This window comes from Apus apus, chromosome 3 (assembly GCF_020740795.1).
Source record: "Apus apus isolate bApuApu2 chromosome 3, bApuApu2.pri.cur, whole genome shotgun sequence".
NCBI classification, from domain to species: Eukaryota; Metazoa; Chordata; class Aves; order Apodiformes; family Apodidae; genus Apus; species Apus apus.
This window is the reverse complement of record NC_067284.1, coordinates 97,271,226-97,286,397: the sequence shown is the minus strand read 5'-3', so window position 1 is coordinate 97,286,397 and position 15,172 is coordinate 97,271,226. Positions and strand designations below refer to the sequence as shown.

Below are 15,172 nucleotides of genomic sequence, written 5' to 3'. Positions count from 1 at the left end.
TTCGGGACATGACTAAACTGTCCAGAGAAAGAAGGGACAACCTTGGGACCAAACAGGAAAATTGATCTATTTGAATTGTTTCATCACTTAATAAAATTTTATTTTAAATGTCTGCTTAGATTTTTTTTTCATAGCTAGATGTGGCTCTTACCTTATGTTGGGGAAATAGAAATATTACTTATCTTTCATTATTAAATCTTGCATGTTTAAAATGTATTCTTTCATTACACAGAATGTGCTGGATTCTGTTAGTGAGGGACAGAAAAAGCTAAATGCTGCCTGCAAGGAAGGAGAAAGTTTATATGCTTGCTTACCCCAACCAGCTGTGAGCCACATTCAGGAACAAATAGCCAAGTCTAACCAGAACTTCCAGGAATTCCTCAGTCAGTGTCTGAATGATAAGAAAGCCCTGGAAACTTGTGCCTCACACCTGGAAAGGTGAGTAATACTGGTGGTCACAGATGGTCTGGATGGAATTGTCCAGCTGCAGAAATACAGGGCACAACTTGAAATTAGTTCCAGTTATTCTACTCCTCTTTGCTTTTAGTCTTTGGAAATTATTTAAAAGAAAATATAATTCTCTGCTAAAAACAAACCAACAGGTCTTGTGCCAAAGGTGTTGATTTGGTTAAAGCACGGAAGATCAGGATCATATTTGTGGAAGATCTGTGTAGCTCATGCAATCCCAGATCAGCAGTTGGGGTCTCAGTAATTTAAATGCAGTTTCCTGGGAGGAGGAGTGATGACTTTTCAAGCTCTGCCCTGGAATTTGAAGATAGTAAGCCTTTTACACAGCATGCATCTCTCTTGTCCTGGTCCATATGGACATTTTTTCTAAGGAGCTAATAAAAAAAACACTCTTAAAACTAGGGCTGGAATTTCAGGCGTTCAAATACTTGTAGGTATAACTAGATTCGACACTGTTGCTAATTGAAAATATAGGTAGTGTAGCAGTAATGTGTAAAACAGCAAGATGAAGTAGTGTGCCTTCATGTTCGGAAAAGGTTTTCAAATTTAGGGGCAGAACTTGGCTTGCAGAGTTCTGAACCCTCCAGATTCCAGTTACATTCTACTGGAGAAACTGACAGCACAACACTTCAGGCACTGTGTCAATGCTGAATAAAAGCTCATTTTTACCCATCTTTTAATCTCAGACTAAATCTTTATAAGGATTTGGGAAAAGCTTTCTTTTTGTCTGCCTTTATTAAATCTAGTAACAATACAAAAAATGTGCTGCCACTTTAAATTTTTGAGGCTTCTTTTTTCACTGTAGTTCCCATGATTTTGCGGGACATTTTTAGAGAGTTGCTGAATATTTTTAGATTAGTAGTCACTGTGGAATTATGTTTTGTGTACAACTCTTATACTTGAAGCATGAAATTGATAGCTAGCTTTATTTTCTTGGTCTTGTGGATGTTGAAATAACTGAGCTAACTTCTTACTAATTTCACCTGAGGAATATTTTGAGGGAGTATTTATCTGTTTTGTAGCTTTGAGGATCAACACAAGAAACTTGGCCTGTGGATACATGACATGGAAGAAAGAATAAGCACAGAAGCTTTAGGAGAGAGCAAACAGCTTATTCCTGAGAAGAAAAAGGAGGTGCAGAAACTTGAAAAGTTCCTGGAAGAGTTACTAAATTCAAGGTAATATGAAATACATTTCCTAAAATACTCTCATTTTTTTCCTCTGCTAAAGCAATGTTGAAAATAAATTGCTGGGGTTAAGTGTGTTTGCAAATGATAGAGAAAGGTGTTGCAATATACTCTGTGAAAAGAGGCTGAATCCAGATACTTCTAGTATTAACAAAACTGGAATTTGAAAACAACTCCAAAACTTGATACATTTCTCACTAAGAAAAGCTTATACTACTTTTTTTTTAGATGGAAACTGAAAAATATAATCTTTAAAGAAAAAATTTTAAAAGTATTGCTCGTAAAAATAAATCTTTTAAAATATTGCTTGCAAAAGCAATAGTAAAAATTACACCTGTCATCAATACTTTAGAAATTTCTTTGTCCTGCAACATTCAGATCCAACAAGGTTAGCAGAATCCACTTTCTGAGATAGTTGACTGTATAAAAGAGATGAAATAACATTCACATTGGCTGTGAAATCTTTCTAGAATTTAGACCTAGCCAATAGTTGATGAAGTAATTGCCTTTTTTAGTACACTGTGGTTTTTCACATTCTTTTTTATTAGGTTGCTGAAGATAGAACAGAGATAGTGGTGACTTGTTCAGGCCTCACAGAATGCTAAAAAGAAACACCCAGTCTCTACCTATCCCCTTGAGACTCATGCAAGACATTTTGGTCTGATGTAAATTCCCTGTAATCACAGGGTATCTGGAAGGGTGATTCAGCAGACTGAGTTTAACTGAGGCTGTATAAACTCAGAATTTTCATCCCTTTTACTGACCTTTGTACTGAACCCCAGAGTGAACATCTAATCCTGGACAAATGGTCTGACATTTTCATCATGCCTTCCTACATGTCAAAGACTATAATCTTCTGAGAAGTTCTGACAGGTACAAAAAGGTAGCAGTTAATACAGAACTGGAAAGTCTGATACCTGAAAAGAAAATGAACCACAGGATCATAGAATGGTTTGGGTTGGAAGGGATCTTAGTTCCAACCACCCTGCCATGGACAGGGACACCTTGCACTAGACCACGTTGCTCAAAGCCCCATTCAACCTGGCCTTGAACACTTTCAGGGAAGAATTAAGTTAGCCTTTAATTCAAATATGCAACACAAAGATTTCAGTATAATAATTTTGAGCACCAAACTGCAAGAAATGGCACTGTACATAATATATTAATGAATACACACTGTTTGTATTTCCTCACAGTCTCTCCCAGCTAATTTAACTACGAACTCTGTCACTGGTGGAGTAGGTGATTATGTCAGCAACCTTCGTAATTTCTGATAGTTGCTATAACAGTATCATATGCTTTCTGAAACTGATTTTCAGTCTCACTATTTTGTTTCAGGGAATCTTTTGATAAGCTGTCCCAAATGGCACAGACTTTAAATGAAGAAGGCCATGGTGCAGGGAGGGAAGTGCGCCTGGCCTCTCAACACCTTACCAATTATCAAAACATGGTCAAAACTGTCAAGGAGAAGCTGCGAACATGTCAGCTTGCACTTCAAGAGCATCTCACTTTGGAAGAGGCATTACAGAGTATGTGGTCATGGGTGAAAGAGGTTCAAGATAAACTGGCGTCATCAGAGAGCACTGTTGGTAGCAAAGCCACGCTGGAGAGACGACTGACCCAAGTTCAGGTAAAGAGATTCCTCAGCTAGAGGCACCAGCGTTATACTGGGTGTGGGCCACATCTGTGTAAAAATAGTATTTTTTCTTCCTATATGGTTATGAAGGAGAGGATTAAAATTCAAAGTGTTCTTGACAAATTGGGAGGTGTAGTATGAAAAACAGGATGAAGTTTAATGGAGACAGGTGTCAGGTATTACATTTTATAAGAAATAATGAACTACAAAAATGTGTAATAAGGTACAAATTAGCTTTCTAATGGAGGGGAAGCCTTGGAACAATTGACACTGAGAGGCTGTGACGTAGCTGTCACAGGAGGTCTTCAGGAACATGTTAGATAAATATCTATTTGGAAGGTCATCAGTGTAAGAGATTCTGCAACAGTCTTTCTTGAGATTTCTTCTAGCTAGGTGATGCTGTTTCTCTGTACAGTGCTTTACCTACCTATTATCTGCTGCAATGTGAGCAATAGTTTATGATGACCAATACAGTGAAATATCTGTATGGCTGTGGGAAAAACTGCTGGATCACTTGCAGATAGCAAGGGACAGGCGCTTACAAGAAAAGTTGTATTTGAAGTCATACTGGCCACAGCTGTCAAAGATAAATGATCTCAGAGATGATGGTGTCTGCTGTTGAAAGAATAACAGCTTTTACCTCTCAGAAGTTTGCATTTGATATTTCTACTTATTTTGCCTCGCAGGAGATTCTCTTACTCAAAGGTGATGGTGAAGTTAAGCTGAACATGGCCATTGGCAAAGGAGAACAAGCACTTAGAAGCAGTAATGAGGAAGGACAAAAGGTGATACAAACTGAGCTACAGACACTGAAGGATGTATGGAATGACATCATCAGCACCTCAGCAAACTGGCAAAGGTAAAACTCTCAGCCCCTGCCATAATTGCTTACAAAGAGTGGGAATCTACAGCAAATAAGTCATTACTGGTAGGTGACAGGAAAGTTGTGTTATCAGATAGAATAAAAATTGACTGAGAAAAAGACATCCTTCTATGAAAAACATGTTGACCCCATCAGATGAATGCAGTTTCATGTGAGATGGTTCTTGAAGGTAAAAACAAAACAAAATGAACAACAAAAAATAAAACAAAACCCAACCAACCAAGCAACAAACAAACACAAATTCATGCAAAGAAATAAACTAGAAAGAGCTTTCTGAGTTATTGAACCTGTAACTTGGGCAGGACCAAGAACATCTGACACATTTACCTACCTTTTCCTTACAAAACTCTAGGACAGTTTCTCAATTCTGCCTTTCATTATGTTTTTATTTTTTTTTAAAAAAGATAACGAAACAAACAACAACAACAACAACAAACAACCCCAAAACCAAAATGAAAATAACTACTTCATATCCACTCCAAATAATCTTTCTTTCCGTTTAAGTTGGTTTCTTCTAGTTTCAACCTCAATAGAAAGTGAACATTTTTCTTGGTGCCTGTGTGACACCTTATTATGTATTTGAAGGCCACCATCATTTCTATTCCAGACAGAATGATGTTTCTCAGTACTGATACGTTCTGGACCACCTCCATCCTTGTTTCTTTTTCAGTAGATCCCATACTATCTCTAGTTTGTCTACATTTTTCTTAGAAGATAATAACTTAAAGTGGGCTGGCCTCTTGCTGTATTTGAGACCTTACTACCTGAATAGGGTATCAGTATTTTCAATTTACTTCATACAACACCCTTAATCCACTCAGAATGAGATTTTCTTCTCTTAGCAATATTATATTGTTGAATTTTGTTTACTTCTTTATCCTCTACTATCTCCAAATCCTTTTCCACAGCACTAAGCCTAGGCAGTTGTCCCAAATTTTGTATTTGTATATCTGATTTCTCCTTCTTAATAAAGCATTCATTTCCATCATCAAATTCCATCTATTTAAAATTTCTTTTAAGAACATCTGACATTTAAATCCTTGCATCCAACTAGCTGCAGCTGTTCCCTGCTTGCTTTCATTTTTCCAAACACTTTCTGTTTCATCATCCCAGTCATTACCAGATAGAAATGGGCCCTTGGTGAACTTCTGCATTATCCTACTTCCTCAGTTTTCTAATGAAAACAAAGTTTTCCCTGCATCAGAAAACTCACAGATCTGTATCTGAAAAGTCATGGATCTATATTGTAGATGATCTGAGTGCTAGGCTATCTGAGTCCTAAATATTGACTCTCAATAGTAGGATCTGTGATATAGGTAATTTGGAGTTTTTAAATTGGAAATGGTGCCATTTCTTTACTTATTCCAAAATTGTAATACAATTATATGTAGAAAGTTATAATGGGCTGCCTTTAAGATTTCATTAATTTCACCCAGTTTTTGTCATAAAATATTATTTAGATTAGGCTAGACCATTGCATTTTTAATTAATCCTTGCCACAGTCATGTCTATTTATGTCTATGTCAGTGGAATGAGAATTACATTCCAAAACATAAATCCCAGGGAAATCCGGTGATGTTCTAGGAGGAGAAATATATAACAGAGGAGCATTTCTTATAAATTGTAAATGGTACTATATATAATTGATTTTTTTTTCAAGGCTTGCCAGAATGTCTCTTGTTTGTCAAGAACTATATGTGAAGAGAGAAAGCTAGGGAGAAACTTTTAATAAGGGTCTTGTAGCAATAGGAGAAAGGGTAATAGACTAAAACTGGAAGAGGGGAGATTTAGGTTAGATATTAGGAAGAAATTATTTAGTGTGAGGGTGGTGAGACACTGGAACAGGTTGCCCAGGGAAACTGTGGATGCCCCATCCCTGGAAGTATTCAAAGCCAGGTTGGATGGGGCCTTGAGAAACCTGGTCTAGTGGGAGGTGTCCTTGCCCATGAAGGGGGTTGGAACTAGAGGATCTTTCAGGTTTCTTCCAGCCCAAACCATTCTGTGATTCTATTATTTTATTCCTCTGATCATAAAGAACTCCAGTAATGTTCTATATTTCACTTTGCTGGACTGAAATGTGCTTTTCATTAGTCTGACACTGACAGATTGCTCACGTAACCTGTAACAGGGAAGCAGTTGCATCAGGTTATGTACAGTTGCCAAAATAACAAAGAAATTCTCAAATAGCTTGGATGTAAGTTGACACAGAAAACTGAAGCAAGATGGAGGAAAAATATTATTCAAAACTTATTATACCAGGGTAAAGACATTGTAACACTGAAGATATAAAGAGACTCTTTTTTTCTGACTTTTCAAAATTTCTCATCCGTACTGTTTATGTTTCTTTTAATGTAAGCTGCCTAGAGTCTGTCATTAGCCAGTGGAATGAATATCTGGAAAGGAAAAATCAGCTGGAGCAGTGGTTAGAGAAACTGGATCACAAAGTGGAACAGCCATTAGAACCACAGATTGGTCTGAAGGAGAAGTTTGCTCAGCTGGACCACTTCCAGGCTATTGTTTCTGAGATAGAGGATCACTCTGGTGATTTACAGCAACTAATTGAAAAAGCTGTGGAACTTTATGAGAAAACAGAGGATGATTCTTTCAGAGAAGCAGCTCAAGAAGAACTAAAAACACAGTTTAATGACATCACAACTGTAGCCAAGGTAAGATAAAGGCAAAGGTCTCCATTTCAAGTAAGTAAAATGTTTAAACAACTGTATATAAAGCTAACATTTTTATTTTCATAAATTTTTGGTGACTGAAGGATTGACTTTGTTTGAATAATCTTGCCTTTTATTATGGTTGAGTCTAACCAAAAAATTGGACATAGTTTACTAAATTTCACTTGAATGCAAAAAATAGGTATTGAGAATTGAAGTCAGTATGGTTATGATTTTTGAGAAGTGAAGAGCATATAATTTATTCCTAGTTTACTATAAACAACAATATTTCTGAGTTATTTTGATTTAATGCTTTTACAGTCATTCCCAGCACTTTTTTTCCCCTAAAATGGGAAGAATGAAATGCCTCACTGACCTGAAAACATATTGTCAGAAAGAGAAATCCTATTGCCAGAAAGATATATGCCCATATTTTGTGGTGTTACTAAGCACTCCCCATTTATAGAGGTATCCTGTTTGGTTTCTAAGGAAAGATATGTTAACTCACTGAAACCCTCTGCCAACCAGATCATGACAGTGACACTAGCTCTGAGTTACAGTCTCCACCTTCTCAGCTAATGGGCAAGTTTGCATCAGAAGGGGGCCACATAATAACAGGCTAATGTGAGACTGAACTAAACACTGTATCTAAATTCAGTAATCTGATGGCAGTAGGTAATTAATCAATAGTCTTTTAAGAGTAGCAAAGTAGAAAAATGGAAGATTGAACAAATTATCTGTTAGGAAATGTGTGATCTAAGGTATATGAACTTCATTCATTTACAGAAATTTGTGGTTTTCTTACTATACTTGATAAAGGAAAGTCATTATGTGGAATCATGCAGTTTGGGGTTGGGTTTGTTTTTTTTATTTGTGGGATAAGATATACTATTACTGTCATTGCTTTATTGCTTTAAATATAGAACAAAGATGTTATACTATCTGGTCTGTAATTACTGTCTATTAACACACTCGTGTTTTTATGATGAACTTCTGCTCTCTCTCTTTTTTTTTTTTTTTAATGGATACATAGATCTGTATTAGAGTATCCACACAGGAGTAAAAAGCTGTCTGGTTAGCTCAGTTCACTTTTGGTTACTTTTGACAAACATTCCTGAGTGTTATCTCACAAGAATCTAAAAGCAAATCTACTTAGTCAAACCAAAGGCACGTCTAGTGGATTTCATCTGTTCATAGTACAGCAAGCTGGTCCTGCTTTAAGCTTACATTAAAAGTCTAAGATGGAGCCATGAAGCTGTCTGACATCTGTGTCAGGGAAAGAGTCTTAAAGGGCTACAAGGCCTGATGGTTAAATTGGAACTCAGCACCATAAGAACCTTTTGTACTTTTGAACAGCAAAAGTCCTCCTTTGTCATCCTTGTATGGAACATCTCTGTGACTCTGTTTAGCATTCATAGAGACCTGGTGCTTCTAAATAAAAGCTGTTTCTAGCAGCATGCTGTTCCCTGGGAGGACTAATGGGTGATCTGTAAGACCGTCTCCAGGGGCTATTGGGAAGAGTGTGCCACAGCTGCACAGCTGCAGCTTTGACATCTATTAAACAATACATTTTGTGTTAAAGTACATTTTTGTATACATTTTCAGAAGGTTTCTTCATCTTTTGCAGAACACGGCTGTCCAAACCAACCTAAACCAAACTTTGTGCAGTCAGCACTGTGTTTTGCTGCTATAAGCTGTGCTCTCTTCAGTGTTTCAATGGACGCTATAGAGTCAGACCAGCGCTTTATACCAGTGCATGCCTAAAGCTGGGACAGTATTTTAAAACTTTTTTTTTTTTTTTTTTAAATGTGAATGACAGGACAAAATGAGGAAAGTGGAAGATATTGTAAAGGACCATTTGCTATACCTTGATGCTGTGCATGAATTCACAGACTGGCTCCATTCTGCAAAGGAAGAGCTGCACCGCTGGTCAGATGTATCTGGAGATACACCAACCATTCAGAAAAAGCTGGCCAAAATCAATGTAAGATAAATTAACTTTCATTATTTCATTTGTGATTCAGACCCTATGCTTTAAAATAGGCCAGAGCCAAAAAGCTGTGGGATCTTGCCCCTTGTGTATTCGAAATGGTAATTACACTTCAATGAGCTTGCTTTTGCCTCCCCTCCCGTCTTAAACTGCTGGAGTAAAAGTACAGTCAGACCTGAGTTAGCCACAGCACACACGGGAACGATTTGCAAGAGCGGAAGCCCAGTGGCATCACTAAAGAATGTGACTTGGCTGATTAATGAATACTGCTCTTGTCCTCATCCCCGAATATGCTTTCTCCACGAGCAGAGTTGTCTGACTCCCAAGTCAGAAACAACCTTTTCTGATTTGCATGAAATGGAGATGCATAAATCAGTGCAAGGACTGCTCTCACCAAACATGGTAGAAATGTCTTGCCTCCCTGTGTATACTCTCCTCCTTGCCCTGGCATTCATTCCTGGGCGTTTGAGTGCCTCAGCCAGTGACACCTTCCTGAGTGCAACATTAAAGCAGAGTGTGTGTTTTGCTCCTGCCTGATGTTTACACCCAGATACTCGTGTTAGCAACATTTTACTTTGTTCCTAACAGTGAGAGAGTGGCCCAGTGACCAGACTATAGATGAAGATTCAGGATACATGAGAACGAATTACAGATTTGTTATACACTCCTGGTTAGTTTTAAGTGTCCCTTGTGCTCAAATTCCTCATGTATAAAATAGGAAAGGGAGGAGATAGTAGTTTCTATCTCATAAGACTAACAAGAGAATAAATAACATTACTCTGCCATGCAGAGTTTGGAACGATATTTATATTCCCCAGCTTCTTAAAAGGAAAACTCCCAAAATGCCCTTCTAGCATGATTGAAATAGGACAATGGAGAAAGAATTCACTGCTGGGGGAAGGAAAAAAAAAAAAAAAAAAAAGACATGTGCAACCAATTACGGGACATCGCTCATCACGGGTGGGCTGTAAAATGCTTTTCCCGAGCAGCGCGCTTGTGTTCCCAAAACTGCCAGTGTTTCTTACAGAAAAGAGCGCAACAGAGTTTCTACTTCCCGCATCTTAACCTAACCGGTATTTTCCAGAACTCGGAAGCAGCCCCTTGTCCCTCTCAGCCGAGGGAGGTTTCAGAGCAGTTGGCTCCGCGCCCAGCCCGCACAGCGCCGGGGCTGCCGCAGCGCGGAGCCGCAGCCCGCCCGCCCCGGGACCGCCGCTCCCCGCCCCTCCCCGCCCCGGCGGCGGGCCCGCGGGTTACCATGGCAATGTCGCCTCGCAGGAGCTGGTGGAGTCTCGCCAGGCCGGCGCGGGCCGCCTGGGCCGGGTGGAGACGCTGGGTCCCGCCGCGGAGCGCAGCACGGCGGGCGGCGGGCGGCAGCTGCTGGCGGCTGAGGTGCAGGCCCTGCGGTCGGAGTGGGAGCAGTGGGAGGAGAGCGCCCTGCGGAGCCAGAGCAGCCTGCGGGATGCGCTGAGCCAGATGGCCCTGTCGGAGCGGGAGTTCGCGGCGCGGGCGGCGCAGCTGGAGGAGGCCGCGCAGCGGTTCGGCGGGCTGCTGGCCGGCTGGGCGCCCGGCCTGGCCCCCCTCGACAGCCGGCACACCGACGCCGAGGTGGTGGAAAGCTGGCGCAAGGAGAAAGTAAGGCCACATCTCTTTTCCTCGCAGCTTTCTGATTGCAAATGTACAGTTACCGTGGGCAGAAAACTTCTGCCAGGCGGGACACTCACAGAGAAAATAATAAAATGCGTTCGTGACACGTGTTTCCATGAACCCCCAACTTTCCGGACTTCTTTTGTAACTGCAATCGTAGCAAGCACTGTTAACAGAAGACGTTTTTCTCCATGGTCTCTGCTGCACAAGGCTCAGCAAGTGCTGCCTGGGTCCTAGATGTTCGAAACAGGGCTTGCCCCAGAGAAGTTGAAAGAGCCCCGCACACCCGCTCTCCTCTTCCAAGCTGCTCAGTGTTGCAAGCCAGAGCAGCACTTGATCAGGGAAACGTGAAGCACTTCCTAAAAGCCAAGTAGCAGCTGGAGCCATTTCTTACTTACAATTTGTCAGGAGTGTATTTAGCTTTTACTTGCCAGTTCTTGAAACAACCTTCACATTATGCACGTTGAGGTCTTGTCCAATATTTAAAGGTGTTACACTGGAAACTGGTCTACTTGCTAATTGCTTTGCTGTGGAATGCAGTGGAAGTTAGAGAAGTAGAGAGTTTCTGTTCCTTTTTGTCTTCTAACAAAAAAATTCCACGTGCATGTATCACATACCCAACATAAATAAACATACGTGCTTTTTCACAACAATCAAGATATATGTTTGCATCTATCTTGACTATTGTGGATTACAGATGTTGATAAAAGACATGGAGTATTTGCCTTTCAGATCAGTGTTGCAATAAAGCAGTTTTAAGTAAAGGAGCAGAGGTGTGTGAAGCCTGCTTTCTGACCCCTCAACTGAAGAAATATTAAAAATTCAAAGAACACCTTCTCTTTGACCTGAGATTATAAATCTCCTCCTCAAATGTCTGTGCAAAGTTATTTCTCTGGTTTCCTCTTTCACAGAATTTCCTGACACAGATTTATGGAACCTGCTTGCTTCAATGCCAATACATATCTTTAGGAGAAACAAAACTGAATCACTTGGAGCAAATAAGGGTACAAATAGGCAAAGTCTTCTATTTTTATGTTTTTAAAAGGAAAGAAAAACATGTAATTGTCAAAAACATACAGCAACAATTACCAGACTTTTATTTTATAAATTAAGAAGTAGTTAATTCAAAGGATATTTATTTTATTAGTAGTTTATATAAAGTACGGTAGGTTTGTGTAATGACACTTATTTAGATTAGACCATTGTAAACTTTGGCTAATAAGGAAAATGCAGAGGAATCTCCAGACTTACTATGCAAAGCCCAGCTATGTAATTTTATTTTATTTATAGTTAGAGGAAATGTGACAGTAATCCTTTAGTTTTTAGACCCCCGGATAGGTCCTATTGTGAATGCAAAATAGCACTGCAGCTTTCCATTGTCTCACAGTGATTCTGTTGCCATGTAAGCCAAGGCCATGAATTAAAAATGCATTTCCTAATTCTCAGAATTAGCAAACTCATTCTGTTATTCTGTTATACTCAAGCTTTTTACCTTTAGGTATGAGCATCATAAAAGCAACAGAACTAACACTTGGAATTCAGCAAATCATTTTGGCAATTTTTAGATTCAAAACTGAGTGGCTACAACAGTGCTAGTAGTGTTTCTGTTTGGAAATATGCCATAAGTAGTCAAATGTACCCTATTTTTTAAGTTTATGTTCCTGTTTGTTAATAGACTATGCCTAAGTTTGGATGTTATCAGAATAATCCTTTAGTAGTTCTTGAGACAGTTTATTTGAAACTGAAAAATTTCATTGAAAACAGGCAATTCTAACCCTGTGCTACTCTTAGGACATGTTTTCTTTAACCCAAAAATAACTGTTAGTATTTCAGTATGGTAATTCCTGCCCTACACAATTTGGGGCATCCTGTGTTGAAGTAGCAGTCTTGCTGTTGTTATTCCTGTTTTCAAAAAAAGGTCTGTGTGTAGTTTAACATAAAGTAAGATAACAAAAAAAAATAGTTCATTTACATAGTTTTTCCTAAGTGTCATTGGTATTGCATAATTACTTAGTTCAAATGCTACTTTAGATGGCATCAAAACAAACTGTGTGAGTATTTAAAATGTCTTTTAATTATAGTTGGACAGATTTCTGGTGTATGAGGGACTCAAAGCAGTGAGAGTCCACAGTATGAGCATGAATAGTGTAAATCACATGAGTCCTGAAATCTGCTGTAGCAAAATATTTTTTCATACTCTCAAGAAAATTTGTACACATAATACATCTGAAATGTCTCTAGACTTAATTTTACAGGGCTTCCCTGTGATCTGTAAATGCAGACAGATTTCAGTAATGCTAATGAAGTCAAGCTGTGATTGTGATCTAAACCACTGTTATTCATAGCCCAACACATATAATTCCATTTTTCTCAAAATTGGTTGTGTTTTTTTTTTCTTCCTGATGGTTCAGGTACTACAAAGAAGCAATACATATACTCTTTTTTTTTTTTTTTTTAAATTGCTCAGACATGCACTATATGGATCTTAAAAAATTTCATGTCACAGCTCTGTAGACTTTTTCAGGAAAAGGGACTTGAAGGAAGCACAAAGTTGTTTGTGGACAGCAGGTACATGAGCTGAATCCTGGCTTTTGTCCATTTGCTGTTATTACGAAGTCTGTTGATTGGCTTGCTAGACCATTGCTAATATTTCTTTTTTACTTTTTATTTACACAGAGGGATATCTGTTTTTTGCAGAGTGAGTTAATTCTTTCCAGTGAAAAATCTACTCAGTGAGGATTTGTATCTCTGTAGTGTAGAAGGTGATATTTTGAAAACCTCCTGCAAGTATTTTTGTGTACATCATCTGTACCTTTCCTGAACATTCAATTTTCTGCTGAGAGATTATCACAAAGTATTTCTTACGTGTGTATTTTCAATCTTCCTTTTTGTCCGTATGTTCTAAAACATGATTTGGGAACTTTCTTGTCTCACTTCCACATCTGTGTTCAAATCTGTATTCACTTTAATATGATCAGTTTCTGAAGTTTATATTGTGCATTTCTTCCATATTGCCACTTATCTTTAGCCAAACTGATCTATATGTGCCAAACACTCAGGTCTGCCTGTGCTGCAGAACCTCTGCCTGGTGAATGTAACTAGTTAGAAGATTGTCTTTTCTCCCTGGTAGTTTACCAGGAATGCCTGAGGAATTTAGTTTGTAAGGCAAGTAGCCAAGTTTGCACTGCTCATTATGCTGGAGTCGGTGGCTGGATTCTGCAGTGGAGATGCTGTGGATGTCAACAGGAACTCTTTTTGTTGGAGTGGTTATCACACCTCTCCCAGTGATATTTGCTGAGCTAACAAAACTGTATTTTTTGTTGGCTTAGTTGTCTCCAAAGCAGGAGTCTTTTCAGTGCAACAATGACAGGCAGTAACCCACTTACTGTCATAGGATTGTGAGCAGCCGTATTTTTTACATAATGAAGCCTTCTGTGAAAGAGTTGAAGCTGTTAAAAGCTTTGTACGTAAATTACTGTTTTTGGATACAGCTCAAAACAGTTTTTATTGAACATGCTAAGCTGAAGCCAACAGGATAGTTATATTTAGATAAACATTTAGATAAGCAGTATTTGCTGTTTCCTAATTGTATGTACTTGTATATGTGTACAGCTAACTGACAGTACCATAGCTCATTTATTGAAATGAAATTTATATCTTAAAATGTTCTTTGGGAATATTTTGAGCTAAGAAAGTTGAGGCTTCCAGAAATTTGGTCTATAGAAGCTCATAATTTCAAATAAGGTTCTGTAGGCTTGATTGCTAAAATACTTTCAAAAGCTAATATGCATAGGTCGTAGATGAAGTTGATTTTAAATTCTAATACATTTTTATTTAAAGGATTTTTGTTTTGTTTTGTTTATTCACCAATATTGTTAATTTGTTTTGTTTTAACAGGAAACTCTGGATGCTCTGGTAAAGTCTGAACATATGACAGATGAGATCAAAACTCAGTTAAATGATCTTTGTAGATTTTCCAGAGATTTGAGTACTCATTCTTCAAAAGTTTCAGGGTTGATCAAGGAGTATAACAGGTACAAATTCATCTTGTTTATAATTAATCAGTCCCGTGTGTGTGTGTGTGTGTGTGTGTGTGTGAATGTGGGCATGAGCTGTCCTTTAGGGAACCACTAATTAGAATTTTAACATTAAAAACAGAGGTATATGATTATTTTTATTTTGGTGTCAACAGAGGTTGCAAAAAGAAGCATTTTTGAGTTGTTTTGGTTTTTTTTCCTCAGCTGACACTAATGTATATCCACGTCTGGCCTATAACTGGAGGAATCCTTTTAAGAAACTGTGGAATAGAACAATGGCTTATTTGCCTGATGGAGAAACAAGCTATACCAGCTATTTAAGACCTTTTCATCAGTTCACTCTTTGACTAGCTGATTGCCTGAAACAGGGGAGCTAGGATTTAGCTTGCTTTTTTGCTTTCTCCCAGCTGACTCTAGCTGATTTACCTGAGGGTATGATATCTGTGTTTCAGACACAAGATTCTGTTGTCTCTTGCAAGGGGTTATAGGTTTTGGCTTCTGTAGTTTTAGAAGAAAGTTGTGATTACCCAGATGGATCCCTTCTCACGTTATGAAATTAGCTGAGCCAGGGAAGTTAGAATTGTAATCAAGTTAGTTCCACATCCTGTTTTTAGAGAGAGAAAGGGACTTGCAGAAACTGTTCATAGTTAGGTGCACTCAGTTA

The 15,172-nt window shown here is 38.6% G+C and overlaps 1 protein-coding gene across 2 annotated transcripts in view; it reads left to right on the top strand.

The window, feature by feature from the left end:
- Nucleotides 1–15,172, top strand: part of SYNE1 (spectrin repeat containing nuclear envelope protein 1) — a 295,834-nt gene that overhangs the window by 131,461 nt on the left and 149,201 nt on the right. For both annotated transcript variants that reach the window (XM_051615569.1, XM_051615566.1), the window contains 8 exons: nt 233–438; nt 1,491–1,646; nt 2,994–3,285; nt 3,978–4,150; nt 6,531–6,840; nt 8,657–8,821; nt 10,103–10,459; nt 14,369–14,505. In XM_051615569.1, the coding sequence (XP_051471529.1) occupies nt 233–438; nt 1,491–1,646; nt 2,994–3,285; nt 3,978–4,150; nt 6,531–6,840; nt 8,657–8,821; nt 10,103–10,459; nt 14,369–14,505 (1,796 nt within the window). The remainder of the gene's footprint in view (nt 1–232; nt 439–1,490; nt 1,647–2,993; nt 3,286–3,977; nt 4,151–6,530; nt 6,841–8,656; nt 8,822–10,102; nt 10,460–14,368; nt 14,506–15,172) is intronic.